The 18,371-nt window shown below is 45.1% G+C and overlaps 1 protein-coding gene across 3 annotated transcripts; it reads left to right on the top strand.

The window, feature by feature from the left end:
• The first annotated feature begins 1,276 nt into the window (after positions 1-1,276).
• Zscan21 (zinc finger and SCAN domain containing 21) lies at positions 1,277-16,860 on the top strand. 3 transcript variants are annotated; one of them, XM_008823542.3, is made up of 4 exons: positions 1,277-1,347; positions 10,008-10,487; positions 10,754-10,946; positions 15,638-16,860. In XM_008823542.3, the coding sequence occupies exons 2-4, from the start codon at positions 10,092-10,094 to the stop codon at positions 16,474-16,476; spliced, it is 1,428 nt and encodes a 475-aa protein (XP_008821764.1). In that variant the 5' UTR covers positions 1,277-1,347; positions 10,008-10,091; the 3' UTR covers positions 16,477-16,860. The 3 variants fall into 3 exon arrangements, with proteins under 3 accessions (XP_008821764.1, XP_029414694.1, XP_029414697.1); XM_029558834.1 differs by having other exon boundaries at positions 1,290-1,366; XM_029558837.1 differs by lacking the exon at positions 1,277-1,347 and adding an exon at positions 1,413-1,893.
• The last annotated feature ends 1,511 nt before the right edge of the window (positions 16,861-18,371 follow it).

Genomic DNA, 18,371 nt, shown 5'->3' with positions numbered 1-18,371 from the left:
TGGCTGGTCAGCAAGCACTAGAGATCCTCCTGTCTCCACTTCCCCATCACTGGGATTACAGCTGTGTGCCACTTGGCTTTTTACTGGGTACTAGGGATCCAAACTTGTGTGATAAGTGCTTTATTCATTGGGCCATCTCCACAGGTCCATTCTTAATTTTTGTGTGTGTAGTGCAAGTGATTGAACCCAGGGCCTCATACATGCTAGGCAAACACAGTCCAACTGAGCTAGGTCACCCTCTCTGAAAAGTTATTTTTCCAGATCCAAGTTTTCTTAATTATGAACTGGAGACTTTGCTTGGCATGTAGCTGAGTTGGTAGAGCTCTTGCCTAGCATGCAGGAGGTGGTGGATCTAATCCCACGCACTACATAAACCAACTGTGGTAGTGCACACCTGTAATCCCAGAATTTGGGACTCGGAAGTAGGAGGCTCTAGGAGTTCAAGTTCATATTTGACTACATAAGAGAATTTGTGGCCAGCCTGGGATACTAAGACCTGGTCTCAAAAAAGGGAGGTGGTAGGAGGAAAGGAAGAAGGAACGAAAAGAAACAGGAGCACTTTAATATTTCACCAGGGAAAGTATTCTCAGGATTATAATATTTCACCGATTAAAATAATGAAAAATATGTGTGCAGTAAATTGTGTGCACAATTGATCATAACATTGTGCCCCACATTATGTTTTGCTGGAGATATAGCTCGTTGATCAAGTTAATTTTTTAATTTATTTTATGTGTATGAGTTTTGACTGCATGTATGTAAGTGCGCCAGCTACACACAAACCCGGAGGCCAGTACAGAGCATTGGATCGCCTGGAATTGAAGTGGCATTAGGGATGATTGTGAGCACCCAGGTGGGTGCTGGGAACCTGACCCAGGTCCTCTGCAAGGGTAGACAGTGCTCTTAACCACCGGGCCATCTCTCCAGACCCTTGACCAAGTCCTTGCCTAGCCAGGACAGGGCACTACTTAAACCAGCAGAGTTTGGCACAAGCTTGTAATCCTAGCGTTTGGGAGGTGGAGGAGGGAGGATCAGAAGTTCAAAGTCATTACTGACTACATAGAAAGTTTCAGACCAGCCTGGAAGACATAAGACCCTGTCTCAAAAAGAAGGAAAGGAAATGGAAAACTAAAAAAAAAGAACGGGGGATAGGCCCGTTTATGTCTAGGAGTCTCCACCGCTGTGCAACGGGAGCCTCAACCACAACAGCAAAAAGACCTCCCGCATTCCTAGAGGGGCCGCTGCGCCTTCCGCGCGGGGAGGCGGGGGGTCTGACGCACTTCCGGCTGCGCCGCCGTTCGAGGCGCTGCACGGGCTCCCGGCTTTCGGGTGCGCCTCTGAGTCACGGTGAGCCTGCGGCTCTCAGGTTCGCGTAGCGGGTGGAAAGGGGGGAGGTGACCGAGAGATTTCAAGAGGGAGGACTGGGCCTGGCGGCTGCGGTTCCGGGAATCCCTCCATTGTGGCCCTGAGGATCGATGCCTGTCCCCGCCCCCGCCCAGCCCCAGCTGGTGGAGCTGCGGCTCTGGGAAGAGCCTTTCCCACCCCCTTCGGCTCCAACAAATGAAACCTTCGTTTTTGTTTTTGTTTTTGCTTCCGAGAATCGCTTCCCTGTGCGCTCCTTTAGCCGAGCTACCTGTAATCCAGCCAGGCCTGCCTTGTCTTCTTCCTGGAGGTCTAAACTCGGGATGAATTATTAAGAAGGCTCCTGAGGGTGCGGAACCTCCTGTGATCAAAGGAATCTCATTAGCGTTGGGTAGCGTGCAGTCCAGGAGAGGGAATAGGCCTCTCGGGCGGTATGTGCGTGGAGATCTGTTCAAGTTCGCAGAGACTTTTTTTTTTTTTTTCTTTTTGAGGATCGTTTATAAGTAGAGTATAAAAGAGGAAAGTGATTTGGTGAGTGACATGCTTAGAAATCTCTGTTGCATAAAGAACAATGAGAAGAACTGGAGAAAAGGTTAAGAGACAAAGTTGTTTTTTCCAAATTTTGGAAGGCTTCTGGGGAGAAAGTGAGTGTCGATTAAAGACCATTGAAAAGATGCAGAACTAGGCTCACTCTCAAGGAGATTGTTAGCAATGAGATCAGCCCAACAATTATGCGCCTCAAAAGTTATTTGCCTGCCTAGAAGTTTTTCGAACATTTGTTTGTTTTGTGATGGGGTCTTGCTGTGTACCTCAGGCTGGCTTCTAATTGGCAACCCTCCAGCCTCAGTTCTGGAGTTACAGGTGCATGCCACCATGGCTACAGCTTTGGAGTTTTCATGTACAGACTGTGTTTAGGATATCGTCCTGCACAGGGTAGTAAATGGTGTTCATTTGTTACAGTCTGATAACTTGATTTATTTGTACCTCGTTTTGTTCCAGAGTTGATTTGAGATTGGTTAATAGGGTTGTATAAACTATAGAATTTATAGAAGGGGAAAAAATTAAGAGACCAAAACAAGCTCAGGATGGACTTATGTGCTTCTGCTTGGTGGACTTCTCCAGTTAAAATTTTTATTTATAGGCTGGGTGAGGTGGTGCCTCTTGAACTCACAGAGATCTGCCTGCCTCTGCCTCCTGAGTGCTAGGACTACAGGTGTGGTCACCACACTTGGCCTCCCCCACATTTATTTATTTATTTATTCATTTTATTTATTTATTTATTTTTAGACACAGTCTCCCTGTAGCCCCAACTAGCCTGGAACTCGTATGTAGACCAGACTGGCTGTGATCTCACAGAGATCCTTCTGTCTCTGCCTCCAGAGTGCTGGGATTAAAGGCATGCACCACCACACTTGTCTAATTTTTTAAAATTCATTTTAATGTGTATTAAGTGTTTTTCTTGTATGTATGTAAGGTACACCATGTGTGTATGATATTCACAGGGGCCAGAAGAGGACGTCAGATCCCCTGGTACTAGAGTTTCAGACAGTTGATAGCCACCCTGTGGGTGCTAGGAACTGAACTCATCAGGTCCTCTGCAAGAGCAGTCAGTACTCTAGCCCCTATATATATATATATATATATATATATTTGCATTTATTACATGGAGCTCATGCCACATCTTGCTAGTAAAGGTCAGAGGACAATTTTTAGGAAACAGTTCTCACCTTCCACCATGTGGGTACCAGAAAGTGAACTTAAGTCAGCTAGCACCTTTGCCCACTGAACTGTTGCCTATGTTAAGCCTTGGATGGACAGATGGACAGATGGATAGATGGATAGATGGATGGATGGATGGATGGATGGATAGATGATAGACAGATGAGACAGACAGACAGGGGTTCCTTGTAGCCCTGTCTGGCCTAGAACTTACTCTGTAGACTAGGCTGGCTTAGAACCCACAGAGATTTACCACATCCCCTTCCGAGTGCTGGCCTGGCCACCACCATTCCCTGCCAAGGTAGTTTTTTAAAAACTAGTTCAGCCAGGCGTGGTAGCGCACGTCTTTAATCCCAGCACTTGGGAGGCAGAGGCAGGTGGGTCTTTGTGAGTTCAAGGCCAGCCTGGTCTACATAGTGAGTTCCAGGACAGCTGGGACTACAAGGAGACCCTGTCTCAAAAAAGAAAAAAAAAAACAAAAAACTAGTTCAGCATTGGGCATAGTATAGTGGTGTACTCAGGAGGCAGAGGTAGGCAGATCTCACAGAGATCTACATAGTGAGTTCCAGGCCAGCTAGGACTATGGGAGACCCTGTCAAAATAAATAAATAAATAATAAACAAACTGAAAAGTAGTTCACTGTGACAGTGTTAAATTAGTTGTAAAGTGAAGTCTTTGTTTTCCATTCCCCCCTCCCCTTTTTTAGTAGGCCCAGCTAGCCTGGAACTTGATATGTAGACCAGGCTGTTTTGAGACAGAGTGTTGCTGTATATGCATGTAGTGGACTGCACCAAGTGAGTAGCTTGGAATGCTGGGATTGCAGGCATGCTCTACAAGCCCAGCAGGTGGGACCTTTGCCCGCCCCTTCGTGTCATAAGCATAAAAATTTCATTTTTGCATTTTCTTACACTTAGAGTACCAGTGGGAGACTGATTCTCTAAGCTGTTTACTCATCTCCTCCTCCCCATCCGCCACTAACTAGAAAGATCCAGGAAGGGGAAGGACATCTGGTCACATGGCAGGTGTTGAGTAAGTGTTGTTGAATTGGTGGTCCTCACTTTATGGCAAATGAAGAACAAGAACCTTACGGTAATTATGTTCTTAAAGTGTGCAATAGTGTTCTAATGTGTCAACTGGGAGATTCAAATTTTAAAAGAAAAAATACTTTTAAACAATTTTTGTTTATATCTCTTTAAAATAAATTTTTCCTCTCAATTTTTTCTCAGCAACACACACATTTAAATAAGTTATTATTTTAGGGGTGGGTTTGGTCTTTTTGAGATTGTCTCCTTGTAGTCCCAACTAGCTTGGAACTCATATGTAGACCAGATTAGCCCTGATCTCACAGAGCTCTACCTGCCTCTGTCTTGGAGTGCTGGGATTAAAGAGGTGTGTCACCATGCCCAGCTAGCAATACATATTTTATAAAAAATAATTATATTAAAATATATACTACCTTAAGTCTAATTGTTCTGTCCTTCCACCTGTTGTGTTAAAAGATAAAAGCAGGGCATGACTCAGCAGGTAATGGCACTTGTCACCTAAGCTTGAGGGCCCGAGTTCAATCCTTGGGACCCACATGAGAGAACCAACTCCCACCAAGTTATTGACCTGAACATACATGCTGAGGCATGTATGTGCTCTTCCCCCAACACACAAAATAATTAATTAAATGTGGGGACTCAAGAGATGGTTCTCTGAGGCTAGAAAGAGGATTCAGTGGTTAAGAGTATGTACTGCTCTTACAGAGGACCTGAGTTCAGTTCCCAGAACTCATGTAAGGCAACTCAAAACTACTTGTAACTCTAGCGCCAGAGAATCTGACACCTTTGGCTTTCTTGGACACCTATAGCACACACACACACACACACACACACACATACACAATTTAAAAATAAGACAATTTTTAAGCTAAAGGCACTTGAAAACAATGTGGAGTTGTGGGGATGGCTTAGTAATATGCTTGTTGCACACACTGGAAGACTTGAGTTTGTGTCCCCAGCATACACATAATAATCTAGGCATGTCTCCTTGTACCTGTAATGTCAGTACTAAGGGAGTAGAGACAGGCAGATCTCTGTGGTTCACTGGCCAGCCAGTCTAGCCATCAGTGAGCTCTAGGTTCAGTGAAAAACCCTGTCTCAAAACAAAAAAATAAAGAGTGATAAAGGAGGTCAGGGCTGGTGGTACACACCTTCAATCCCAGTACTTGAGGCAGAGGCAGGCAGATCTCTGAGTTCAAGGCCAACCTGGTCTGTATACTAAGTTCCAGGCCATCTGGTGCTACAGGAAGACCCTGATTCAAGAAGACCAAAAAAAAAAAAAAAAAAAAAAAAAAAAGATAAAGGAGGGGCTCGAGAGATGGCTCTGCTATTAAGAGCATTGCCTGCTCTTGCAGAAGACCTGGGTTTGGTTCCCAGCACCCACTTGGGGCTAACAACCTTCTGAAACTCCAGTTCCAGGGGATTTGACGCCCTCTTCTGTCCTCCACAGGCACTGCAGGACACGGGTGCACATAAACTTGCAGGCATAACATTTGTACACATAAAAATAAATAAAAATTTTAAGCCAGGCATGGTGGCGCACACCTTTAATCCCAGCACTTGGGAGGCAGAGGCAGGTGGATTGTTGTGAATTCAAGGCCAGCCTGGTCTACATAGTGAGTTCCAGGACAGCTGGGGCTATGAGGAGACCCTGTCTCAAAAAAAAATTTTTTTTTTAAAGTGATAAAGGAAGAGACATGACATTGACTTCTGGCCTCAACACACACACACAGAGGCAAGCTCACCTGCACACATGTACACACACACTCTCTCAGCACAAAAAAGTGATAGAAAACTTGAATAAGTTCTTTTTTTTATTTTTAAAGTATTTTTTATTTTTATTTTATGTGTATGCGTGTATTGCCTGCATGTAGGTAAGTGCACCCGTGTTGTGGAGGACAGAAGCAGCTGTCAGATCCCCTGGGACTGGAGTTATGGACAGTTGTTAGCTGCCATGTGGGTGCTGGGATTCGAACCCCGGTCTTCCGCAAGAACAGGCAGTGTTCTTAACTGCTGAGCCATCTCACCAGCCCTGAATAAGTTGTTAAAATGAGTTGGGTGAAGCTCAGATTGCATCCTGATTGTACTATTAATATATATGGTGCTAGGGATGGAACCTGGGGCCTTGTACCTGCAAGACAGCTGGAGCCCTTGCACTCCATTATTTTTCTTTTTTTTAACTCCATTATTTTAAAAAATATTTTACGCATTTATGTTATTTGTATGAGTGTATTGCTGCATGTATGTAAGTGTACCCATGTTGTACAATGCCCTCAGAGATCAGAAGAGGGTGTCAAATTCCCTTGGAACTGGAGTTATGGACAGTTGTGAGCCACTGTGTGGGTGCCAGGATCTGAACTTGGGTCCTCTGCAACAGTAGCCAGGGCTCTTAGCCACTGAGCCATCTCTCTAGACCCCAGCTTTCTTTTCTTTTTTTAAAATTTTCTATTGAATTTTTGTATATTTCATACAGAAAATCATTTTTATACCCCCTTCCCCTTTGACACCCTCTCATAGTCCCCGCCTCCCCCCACTGGAGTTCATACCTTCTATCATTTGTGTTAAGGCCTAGTGTGTAAAGTTATTGTCTCCAGATGTCCTTCAGTGCAAGTTCATCCACTGGGATCTAGTCAGCCAATCTTAGAGTCCCTCCCTTTAAGAAAATAAGCTCATGCTTACCCAGCAGTAATCAGCTGCCAATAATTCTTCAACTAAGATTGGGACCTGCTGCTCATTTCCACAGTTCTGTGCTGATGTTTTGTCTGCTTAAGTTTGCATGGGTCTTGTGCATGCTGACACCATTGCTGTAGGTTCATATTAGAGTCCCAGGAGCCTATAGGACTCTATTTCCATATGGTCCTGCACCTTCCCCCTGGCTCTTACAATCTTTCTGCGCCCCCTCCGGAAATGATCCCTGAGCCCTGGGTGGGTGGATTTTAATATAGGAGTTCTGTCCAAGGACCCACACTCTGCAGACTCTTACTCTGTGTTGCTTCATTGGTATGAATTGAAAGATGCATTAGTTAGATGCCAGGCATGGTGGCACACACCTTTAATCCCAGCACTTGGGAGGCAGAGGCAGGTGGATCTTTGTGAGTTCGAGGCCAGCCTGTCTACACAGTGAGTTCCAGGACAGCAGGGGCTACAGGGAGACCCTGTCTCAAAAAGACCAAATTTTTTTTTATGGAGTCACTCAGGTCTCTCAATCCCTTGTTCTATGTTCCTTGAGCCTTAGGTGTAGAGGTTGCATCCTAGATGTGCCACAACTTGGACAATTCACAGACAATCTCTGTGTGTGACCAGTTGTGGAACTCTGTAACTATCTCTGACTCTTAAAAAAAAAAAAAGCTTCTTTGATGGACGGTGACTGGATACTTGTCTGTTGATTTAAGGATCCATATTACATTTGTCTAGGGATGTGACAGCCTTGGAGTTTTCTCTAAGACCTGTGACCTCTCCAGCTATGTGTATTTGCTAGGTTTACAGTACCACAGGTGTTCCTCCCGTTGACTGGGCTATAAGTCCAATTAGGTAGCTGTTGATTACCCCCTAGGTAACAGTGCCACTACTGCACCAGTGCTGTTTGCTGTGCTGGTCATTGATGTGGTTTTTGGGCCTTGAAGCTGGGGTTGGACCACTGGTTGATGTTCTCCCTTAGCAGCTTGCATAAGTGTTCTCCAAAGCTATGAGAGCTAGCCTTCAGGGGAGGTGTTTTCCAGGTCAGTTCCAGCTCCGTTGCTTCAAATCCTGTGTCTGAAGTATGTTCTGTGTTCAGCAACAGGGTCTTACCACCAAATTCTAGGAGGTAATCAAGGACTGTGGCAATAGCCTGTGTAATTTTGGGAGTTACTTGGACCACCTTGATCAGCAACTCAAAGGAAGGGTTCTCCTCTCTGGCACTGTTTCTTGTTGTGTAGTCTTCAGCTATACACATGGACTCATGAACAGATATTGTCTGTGTAATTTTTCAGCAAGTTTTTGAACTTACACCATTACCTCTGGTTGGTTGTTTGGTTTTTTTTGGTTTTGGTTTTTTGAGTTTTTTTTGTCTTTTTGAGACAGGGTGTCCCTGTAGCGTCAGCTGTCCTGGAACTCATGATGTAGACCTAGACCAGGCTGGCCTTGAATTCACAGAGATTTCCCCTGCCTCTGCCTCCCAAGTGCTGGAATTAAAGGCGTGCCCCACCACGCCTGGCTCCCTCTGGTTGTTTATGCTAGCTAGGCACTATTCATCTCTCCTCTTTCTCTCCCTGTCTTATCCTCCCTCCCTACCCTCCCCATTTAAAGTGTCAAACTCATGGGGCTGGAGAGATGGCTCAGCAGTTATAAGAACACTGGTTGTTTTTGCAGAAGACCGGGGTTCGAATCCCAGCACCCACATGGCAGCTAACAGCTGTCCATAACTCCAGTCCCAGGGGATCTGACAACCTCTGCTGACCTCCACAGGCATTGCACAACACGGTGCACTTACCTACATGGAGGCAATACACGCGTACACATAAAAATAATTTTAAAAAATTTTTATTAAAAAAAAGTTTAAAGTGTCAAACTCCATTGTTTTTAAACAAACTAGTTAATTCTAGCCTGGCACCTGTTCATGCTGATAAATACGGTCATTTGACAAGTAAAATTTATTTACTTTTTTTGTTTTTTGAGACAGACTCTCTTTTGTAGTCCTACCTGGCCAGGAATTCACTACATAGGCCACACTGGCCTTGATCTCCTAGAGATCTGCCTGTCTTTGCCTCCCAAACACTGGGATTAAAGTTGTGTGCCACCACACCTGGCCTATTTATTTGCTTTTTGATACATGGTTTCACTCTGTATCCCTGGCTGGCCTGGAGCTCCCTATGTAGACTAGGCTGGCCTGGAACTCAGAGTGCTCCACCCGCCTCTGCCTCCTGATCTCTGCTGGGGTCAGAGGTGTCCAGCGCCACACCCAGCTGACTGGTAAATTTTTTAGGCTCTAACAGTATTAGATAGCTTGCTGGAACTGTAGAAACTATGATACCTATAGTTGTAGGATTGCAAAACAGTTTTTGAAGTAAAGATCTAGTTTTTAAAATATGCCACCCTGTACTTTTTGGGAATGTGGACACAACATAGATCAAAGCAGGTTGTATTTAGCTACTCCAGGAAGATTTTGAACTTGTTTTGAACTAGTGTGTATTAGTTGTATGGAGTAACAGGTTTCATTGTGGCATTTCCATGTGTCACGTACTGTACTTTAGTGATAATCAGCCATCTCTTTCCCGTTCTTGCCCCTCACTGCCTGTTTCTCCTAGATCCCTTTTACTTTCATGCCCTCCCTCCAAATTCCATATATGAGAGAAAATTACTTTTTTTGTGAGTCCAGCTGATTTTTCTTAACATAGATAATCTGCAGTTCCATCCATTCTCTGCAAATGACATAATTTTTTAACCATATTTATTCCGTTTATGCACGTGTGTGCCAGGGTACACATACATGTGCTGGTCAGAGAACAACTTGGGAAAGTTCTTTTTGTCTGTCTACATTTGGGTCATGGGGCTCAAACCAGGTGGTCAGGCCTGGCAGCAAGGCCTGCATCCTGAGCCTTCTCATCAGCCCTGGCCAATACTTTTTTTTTTTTTGGTCTTTTTGAGACAGGGTGTCACTGTAGCTCCAACTGGCCTGGAACTCGCTATGTAGACTAGGCTGGCCTTGAACTCACAGAAATCTGCCTGCCTCTGCCTCCCAAGTGCTAGGATTAAAGGTGTGCATGCACCACTATGCCTGGCCTGATCATTACTTTTTATATGATAATTTTTATGGTGGCCACTGGGGTAAAGATATGGCTGTAAAGAGCAGGAAAAGCAAACTTTTTTAAAAAATAAAATTTTTTGACAACCATGTTTTTACAGGTTTAACTTGTGTTGTTTGAGAACCAGAAATCCAGACGTACCTGGTCTGCTCCTCACAGCCCTGCTGTTTCTGGAGACCGTGTGATGACAAAGGTGGTGGGCATGGCCACAGTTCTGGGCCCCAGGCCACCCGAAGAGTCCATGGGGCCTGCAGCTATGAAAGTTGAGGAGGATGATGAAAAACAGAAGTGTCGTCCTAGCCTGGAGACGTTCCGCCAGCGCTTCAGGCAGTTCGGGTACCATGATACCCCTGGGCCCCGAGAGGCGCTGAGCCAGCTGCGGGTGCTCTGCTGTGAGTGGCTGCAGCCTGAGATCCACACCAAGGAGCAAATCCTGGAGCTGCTGGTGCTGGAGCAGTTCCTGTCCATCCTGCCCCGTGAGCTCCAGACCTGGGTGCAGGAGCACTGCCCTGAGAGTGCAGAGGAGGCTGTCACTCTCCTGGAAGACCTCGAGCAAGAACTGGATGAGCCAGGACTACAGGTAAGTGGGAGGCTGGCAGATACCAGGAGATTAGGAGCATAGCGTTGTTGGCAGGGATCAGGGCTTGTCTGTTCTGTAACATTAGCTGTGGGACCTTCTCATGAGCTGCACAGTGTTTCTCCTAGTTTTCTTCACTTATCCTGAGTAGCCTTGGGAATTGAATGGGCCTTTTTTCTTCAAGAAGTTCCACATAGCTCTCCTGAAATCTTTTTCGTTCTAGTTCTTGAGTAAGCTCTGCACACACACAGCCATTTCTTACTCTGTAGGTCTCGGCTTCTCCAAAGGAACAGAAGCAGGTTTGGGAGAAGATGCCGACTTCAGGACCTACCATGGAGACTCCGAGCAGTACCCAGACTCAACCTGTGGATGCCAGCCCCAAGTACGAGTTTTGGGGGCCCCTATACATCCAAGAGACTGGTGAGGAGGAAGACTGCACTCTGGATCCAAGAAAGCGTCAAGGTGAGGACCCATCTCAGTGCCCAGAGGCATTACTCCTGGTCAGAGGTGACCCCTAACTTAACTTGACTGGTCAGACAGACTAAGCAGAAGTAGTTCAGTTTCTTCCCCATATATCCCACTGCCTCAGGTTCCCAACACTAGAACGTGAATTAAAAAAGAGGGAGAGATTGATTAGATGTGGACTGCTAGAATGAGCCAATAAAGGTGCTGAACTAGACAACAGTGAAAAGGTACTGCTGCCATAATGGTAGCCCACACCATTAATCCCCGCACTCCTTTAATCCCAGCACTCAGGAGGTAGAGACAGATGGATCTCTGCATTTAAGGCCAGCCTGGTCTACATAGCTAGTTCCAGGCCAGCTGGGGCTGCAGGGAGATGCTATCTCAGAAGGAAAAAAAAGAAGAAGAAAATTACTGCCTATGAACTTGAAGGGTCAAGAGGCAGAACCTGTTACTAGAACCAAACAAGACCTGGGCCTTGATGGGGGAGTGGGGAGAGGAGTGGTCACGTGCTAGGAGATAAAGCTCAGGCCCTGCCATCAGCTAAGGAGAAAATGGAACAGATCTTCCCCCCCACCCCTTTTTTTTTTGGTCTTTTTGAGACATGGTCTCCCTGTAGCCTCAGCTGGTCTTGAACTCACAGATCTGCCTGCCTCTGCCTCCCAAGTGCTGGGATTAAAGGCGTGTGCCACCATGCCCAGATGCCCCCTTTTTTTTAATTAATTTTTTTTAATGTGTATGAGTATTATGCCTGCATGTAGGTAAGTGCACCCATGTCATGCAGTGCCCCACGGAGGACAGAAGAGGCTGTCGGATCACCTGGAACTGGAGTTAATGGACAGTTGTTAGCTGTCATGTGGGTACTGGAATTCAGACCTCGGTCTTCTGCAAGAACAGTCAGTGTTCTTAACTGCTGAGTCATCTCTCCAGCCCAGATGCCTCATTTTTAAGCTATTCCTGCTCTCACATCTTCTGGTGTCCCTATCAGCAAACCCAGACTTAGCCAGACAGCAGAAGTATCCAGGTATAAGAGTCCATTTCTTGGAGTACAGAAGAAGACAGAATGGCTCTGGAAAAGGCCAATGGGAGAGCATTACGAGCCTCCTTTTTAAAGCCACAGTTCAAAGGTAGATTAGGGGGCTGGAAGTATAGTTCAGTTGGTAGTGTACATGCCTATCATGCAGGAAGCCCTGAGTTCCATCCCCAGTACAGCATAATCAAGGTGCATACCTGTAATTCCAGCACTCAGGAGGTAGAGACAGGAAGATCAGAAATTCAAGATCTTCCTCAGCTACATAATGAGTTAAAGGCTAGTCTGGGCTACATAAGACCCTGTCTCGGAAAAAAAAAAAAAAAAAAAAAAAAGCTTGCCGGAGGCAGAGGCAGGCGGATCTCTGAGTTCAAAGCCAGCCTGGTCTACAAAGCGAGTTTCAGGCCAGCTGGGGCTACAGGGAGACCCTGTCTCAAAAAGACAAAAAAAAAAAAATACTTCCCAGCTCAGATCTTCACAAATCATAGGACTACCTCAGAAACCATGAATGATTTTCCCCTTTATTTGTTTATACTGGTGATTTCTACTCTTAACATACCTTCAATTCCCTGAAGGTAATAACATTTTCAGAGTGAATACATGTTGATGAAGTATATTATGAGCCAGGAGTGATGGTGAAAGCCTTTAATCCCAGCTGGGGCGGGCGGCGGCGGGGGCAGGGGGGGGGAGCAGTGGTAGAATCAGGCAGATCTCTGTGAGACCAGCTGGGGTACAGGGAGAGGGAGACCCTGTCTCAAAAACTTACCTCACCAAGACTTTGCTCAGTTAGAGTTAACATTAGGTCATTTTTCATGGGTTTTGTGTCTTCATGAGCAGAGCCATGGCCCTTCAAAGTCTCCTTATGCATTGCTTACCATGTCCTAGACAGGTGAAATTCTACTTTGGAAACAGGGTTTTGAGCTCTGTTAAAAACTACATTCTGCACACGCCTTTAATCTCAGCACTTGGGAGGCAGAGGCAGGCGGATCTTTGTGAATTCGAGGCCAGCCTGGTCTACATAGTGAGTTCCAGGACAGCTGGGGCTACACAGAGACCTTGTCTCAAAAAAAAAAAGAAAAAAAAAAACAAACCAGAACTACATTCTAGGGCTCAAAAGATTCCAGCTCTTCCAGAGGGCCTGGGTTCATTCCCCAGCACCCAAATAACACACAACTATCTGTAACTCAAGTTCCAGGGAATCCATTTCTCTTCTGGCCTCCACAGGTACTGCATGCGTGTGGTTCACTTAAATACATGCAGGCCAAACACTCAAAACATGAAAATAAATCTTAAAGAAAAAACTACAGGGCCAGGCATAGTGGCTCACACCTTTAATAGTGGCTAAGGAGGCAGAGGCAGGCGGATCTTTGTGAGTTTGAGGCCAGCCTGTCCCACATAGAGAGTTCCAGGCCAGCTAGACTAAAAATACCAATAAAACAGGGGGCTGGAGAGATGGCTCAGCAGTTAAGAGCACTGACTGCCCTTGCAGAGGACCCGGGTCCGATTCCCAGCACCTATATGGCGGCTACTAATTGTCCTTAACTCCAGTTCCAGGGGAATCTGATACCCTCTTCTGACTTCCTCGGCATTACACGACACAGGTGCACTCACACACATGCAAGCAATATACTCATACACATAAAATAAAAATAATAAATAGAATAGTTAAAAAAAAAAAAAAAGAGAAAAGTTACATTTTAGGCAGGCATGGTAGTGCACACTTTTAATCCTAGCACTTGGGAGGCAGACACAGGTGGGCCGGTAGAGCTTCATAAGTTCCAGGCCAGCCTGGTCTAGTCTACATAGTAAATTCCAGACCAACCAGGGCTACATAGTGCGACTCTGTCTCAAAAATTAAAAATAAAGGGCTGGAGAGATGCCTCGGGTTAAGAGCACTGGCTGCTCTTGCAGAGAGCCGAGGTTCAATTCTCAGCACCCATATGGTAGCTAACAACTGTCCCTAACTCCAGTTCCAGGAGCTCTCATGTCCTATTCTGACCTCCCAGGGCATTGCACAACGTGAGTGCACTCAACATGCAGGCAGTAAACTCACATAAAATAAAAATAAAGTTTAAAAATAAAGAAGCAATACATTCTAGGGACTGGAGAGATGGCTCAGTGTTTTGAGAGCACTGGCTGCTCTTGCAGAGGACCCAGGTTTGATTCCCAGCACCCACATGACAGTGAACAACTGTTGGTAACTCCAGTTCCAGGGCGTCCCATACCCTTTTCTGGCCTCAGCAGGCATTGCATGCATGTGGTGTACTTACATACACTCTTGAAATATAAAAGAAATTTTTTAAATTTTTTAATACTCTTAAAAAATAAACTTAAAATTTTTTAAATTCATTTTTGGGGGGTCTTTTTGAGACAGCGTCTCCCTGTAGCCCCAGCTGGCCTAGAACTGTTTATATAGACCAGGCTGGTCTTGATCTCACAGAGATCCACCTGCCTCTGCCTCCTGAGTGTTGGAATTAAAGACATATGCCACCATGCCCTGCTTAAAATTTTTTTTTAGGGCAGTGAGTTATTTTATATATGAATATATAAGTAGTCAGCCTCTGTTTCTCTTGTCTTAGGTACTTGGCACTACTACAAAAAGGGGAAGGCCTAGGGAAAGATTAACAGAACTAGAAATGGCTCAGGTTTTAATGCCCAGTTGAGAAGCGAAGGCTCTTCTTAGTGCTCCCAAGGAAGAGAAAGTTGACACTGTCAGCTTCACATAAACTCTCAAAAGCTTACAGAGCCCTAAAAAGGTGCTGGACTAGAACAGTGAGGCCGTAGCAGAATACTATGAGGAAGTTTGCCAGTCTGCCTGAGTTCTAGGTGGAACTTTGTCACACCTTCAACACTGAAACCCAGGTGTTCACCTTAGTAGAACTTGAGATCTGAGTTTCTTGTACCTGCATGATCTAGAAACCTTCCACAAGTCAAGAAATTAACGCACAAACATTGGTTCTGATTATGTTGCAGAAGCAAATGTGAGGCCATAGACAGAATATTCCAGTGTGTTCTAGACTATTCCAGACCACTTGGAGAGGTGGGTGGAACCTGTTCTACATAGCGAGTTTCAGGCTGGCTGGGTTACAGGGTGACCCTGCCTCAAAAAGACAAAAAAAGAGTAAGATTATATGGGGCTGGGGAGATGTCTCAGTGGTCAAGAGCACTGGCTGCTCTTCCAGAGGACCCAGGTTCAGTTCCCAGCACCCACATAGCAGTTAACACCTGTCCATAACTTCTATTCCAGGGAATCCAAGGCCTTCTTCTGGCCTCCATGGGTTTGCACACATGTACATAGGTACATGTACATACATGCAGGCAAAACACTCGTACACATAAAATATAAACATACTTTAACATATAAAATACATGAATATAAAATATCCATTATGCTTATTTTACCTTTTTTGCTTTGTGTATCCGAAGCTCTTTGGACAGAAAATCTATCATATAGCTTTTTTTTGGTGTGGGGATTGGGGGAGGCTCACATGAATGTGTGGTCATAAACCAGATGTGATGATGGCTTTATTTGTATTGCTGTTAGAGCTGTTTTGTATATGTCATCGCCTCCTCTACCTCATCTGGTGATTTTGTTTCTTACTAACAGTTGCTTCCTTGGAATAGGAAACAACTGATGTATCCTTAACCCATTTATTTTCAGGTTGCAAATCAAATCTCCAGAAGGAGGAGGAATCAGGAGATGAGCAGAAAAGTTCTGAAGAAGAGTCTCATGCAGATGGACTCAAAAGGGATATCATCCCTGTGATTATTGCCAATAAGTATGGGGCCAGGTCAGAAAGGCAGTGGGTCAACAACCTTGAAAGAGGAGCAAAAACCCCTCTTCGAGACACAGGTTCCAAGAAGAGGGCGGAATCGGTGTCTAAATCTGCTCCAGGAGAAAAACGTTATATATGTGCAGAGTGTGGGAAAGCCTTTAGCAATAGCTCAAACCTCACCAAACATAGGAGAACTCACACCGGGGAGAAGCCTTATGTGTGTACAAAATGTGGGAAGGCTTTCAGCCACAGCTCCAACCTTACCCTTCATTACAGAACACACTTAGTGGACCGGCCCTATGACTGTAAGTGTGGGAAAGCCTTCGGGCAGAGCTCAGACCTCCTTAAACATCAGAAGATGCATGCAGAAGAGGCGCCCTATCAGTGTAAGGACTGTGGGAAAGCCTTCAGTGGGAAAGGCAGCCTCATTCGACACTATCGCATTCACACAGGGGAGAAGCCCTATCAGTGTAACGAGTGTGGGAAGAGCTTTAGTCAGCACGCAGGTCTCAGTTCCCATCAGCGCCTGCACACAGGAGAGAAGCCCTATAAGTGTAAGGAATGTGGGAAAGCCTTCAACCACAGTTCAAATTTTAATAAGCATCACAGAATTCATACTGGTGAAAAGCCCTACTGGTGTAATCAATGTGGGAAAACCTTTTGTAGCAAGTCAAATCTTTCTAAACATCAGAGAGTCCACACTGGAGAAGGAGAAGTACTGTAATTGTCAAGTGTTCTGGCTTTCGTTTTTGTAAACTTTAGAATGTGAATGGTAGGGAGAAGCTCTGTAATGCAGTAATGTTTGGTGGTAGGTTTTGTTCCAGTCATCAAGGAATGCCATGGAGCTCTGCAGTGGCAGGGCAGACCAGAGGTCTGCAGAGCAGCAGTGGGCTCCACACTAGTCACCCAGCAGGGTCTCTCATACTTTAGGTCCCAGTGAACCATGCCAACATTGCCTTCTGCATAGTTAAACTGATGTGTGTCCAATGTAGTTAAGGAAGAAACACTGAAATTGTTTAATTGTTTTAATGTGTATTCCACGGTTGTAGTTTGTAAAGAATTGAGCCACCTTTAACAGTCTGTTTCAGAATAAACATACATAGCATCATGTGACGCCTCAGAACCATTACTGTGATAAATTATCATATTGTGATAAGTGATAAATGATAAACACTTTTTTTATTGGGTGGGTAGTGGCTGCATTCCCCAGTGCATGTTTGGAGGTCACAAGACAACTTGTGGAGTCATTCTCTCCTTCCATCCACCACATGGGTTCTGGGAATCAAACATGTTTTCAAGTTGGAGGCAAGCACCTTCACTCACTCACTGAGCCATCCCAACTGGCCATGGTTATTAAACACTTTTGTAAATAAAAGTATGGCCAGGCACGGTAGTGCACCCCTATAATCCCAAGGAGGCTAAAGTGGGAAGATCTTGAGTTTCAGGCCAGACCTTGTATCCAAAAAAAGGAAAGGGGTCTGGAGACATAGGTCAGCAGTTAAAAGCACATCCACATAGCAGCTAGCAGCCATCTGTAACTTCCATTCTAGTGGATCTGATGCCCTCTTCTGGCCTTTGTGGGCATTGCATGCATGTAGTGCACATATGTACGTGCAGGCAAAACACTCATAAACATAAAATAAAAATAAGGGCTGGAAAGATGGCTGAGTGATTAAGAGCACTGGCTGCTCTTGCAGAGGACCTGGGTTTGGTTCCCAGCACCCACATGGCAGATAACAATCTGAAACACCAGTTCTAGGGGATCTGATGGCCTCTTCTGGCCTCCACAGGCAGTGCATGCATGGGTAAAACATTCATTTACATAAAGTAAATTTTAAAATCTTTTTTAGAAAAATAGGGAGAGAAAAAGTTACTGGCACTGGCTTGGTGGATGTGTGCAAAGAGTGGTAGAATACGGGTAGAAGCTGCGTAGTTATCTGCCTTGTGCTGTTTCTCTACATGAGTACACATGCTTTCCTTATCAGCATCATTTTGTAAGCCTTGAACATTTTGCTGTGCTTAATCTGTCTATACTAAAATCTGTGAAAATCAGATCACCCTAAACAACTTCCTTCTGAAAACTCCAGAAGTTGATGCCCAATATGATTACCTTAAATCCTTCCTTGTAGAGTCTTAACTGCAATCTCTGCCCTGGTAAGACATCTCTCTGTTTCTTATGCCCACTGTTGCCTAGAAACCCAGTTACACATCTTCTGTCACTTATCTTTGTATTATGGTGTTTAGTCTCCAGTAGGTAGTCACTGAACTTTGTTTTGTTTTGAGACAGGGTCTCCCTGTAGCCCCGGCTGGCCTGGAACTCCTGTGTAGACCAGGCTGGCCTGGAACTCACAGAGATCCGCCTGCCTCTGCCTCCCTGGGCTTACAGGTATACACCACCACGCCTCGGCTGAAGTATCTTTTTACCTAATGCTGAACCCAGTATGCCAAAGATAGTGCCTTGTGACTTCTGGCATATCATGTGGTATGGAGCTTACCTCCTCCCCTCCCACAGAAACCTGTAAGAACAAGTAATTCTTTTTGTTCTCTGTACCCTTCCCCCATACTGTGACAGCTGTCTCCCTTCAAAGGAACCATCTTAAATCATCTCAGCTTCTTTCC

This window comes from Nannospalax galili, unplaced genomic scaffold, assembly GCF_000622305.1.
Source record: "Nannospalax galili isolate Female #2095 unplaced genomic scaffold, S.galili_v1.0 scaffold3332, whole genome shotgun sequence".
In the NCBI taxonomy this organism is placed as follows: Eukaryota; Metazoa; Chordata; class Mammalia; order Rodentia; family Spalacidae; genus Nannospalax; species Nannospalax galili.
The sequence above is the reverse complement of the archived record's forward strand: the minus strand, read 5'-3'. Positions and strand labels throughout refer to the sequence as shown.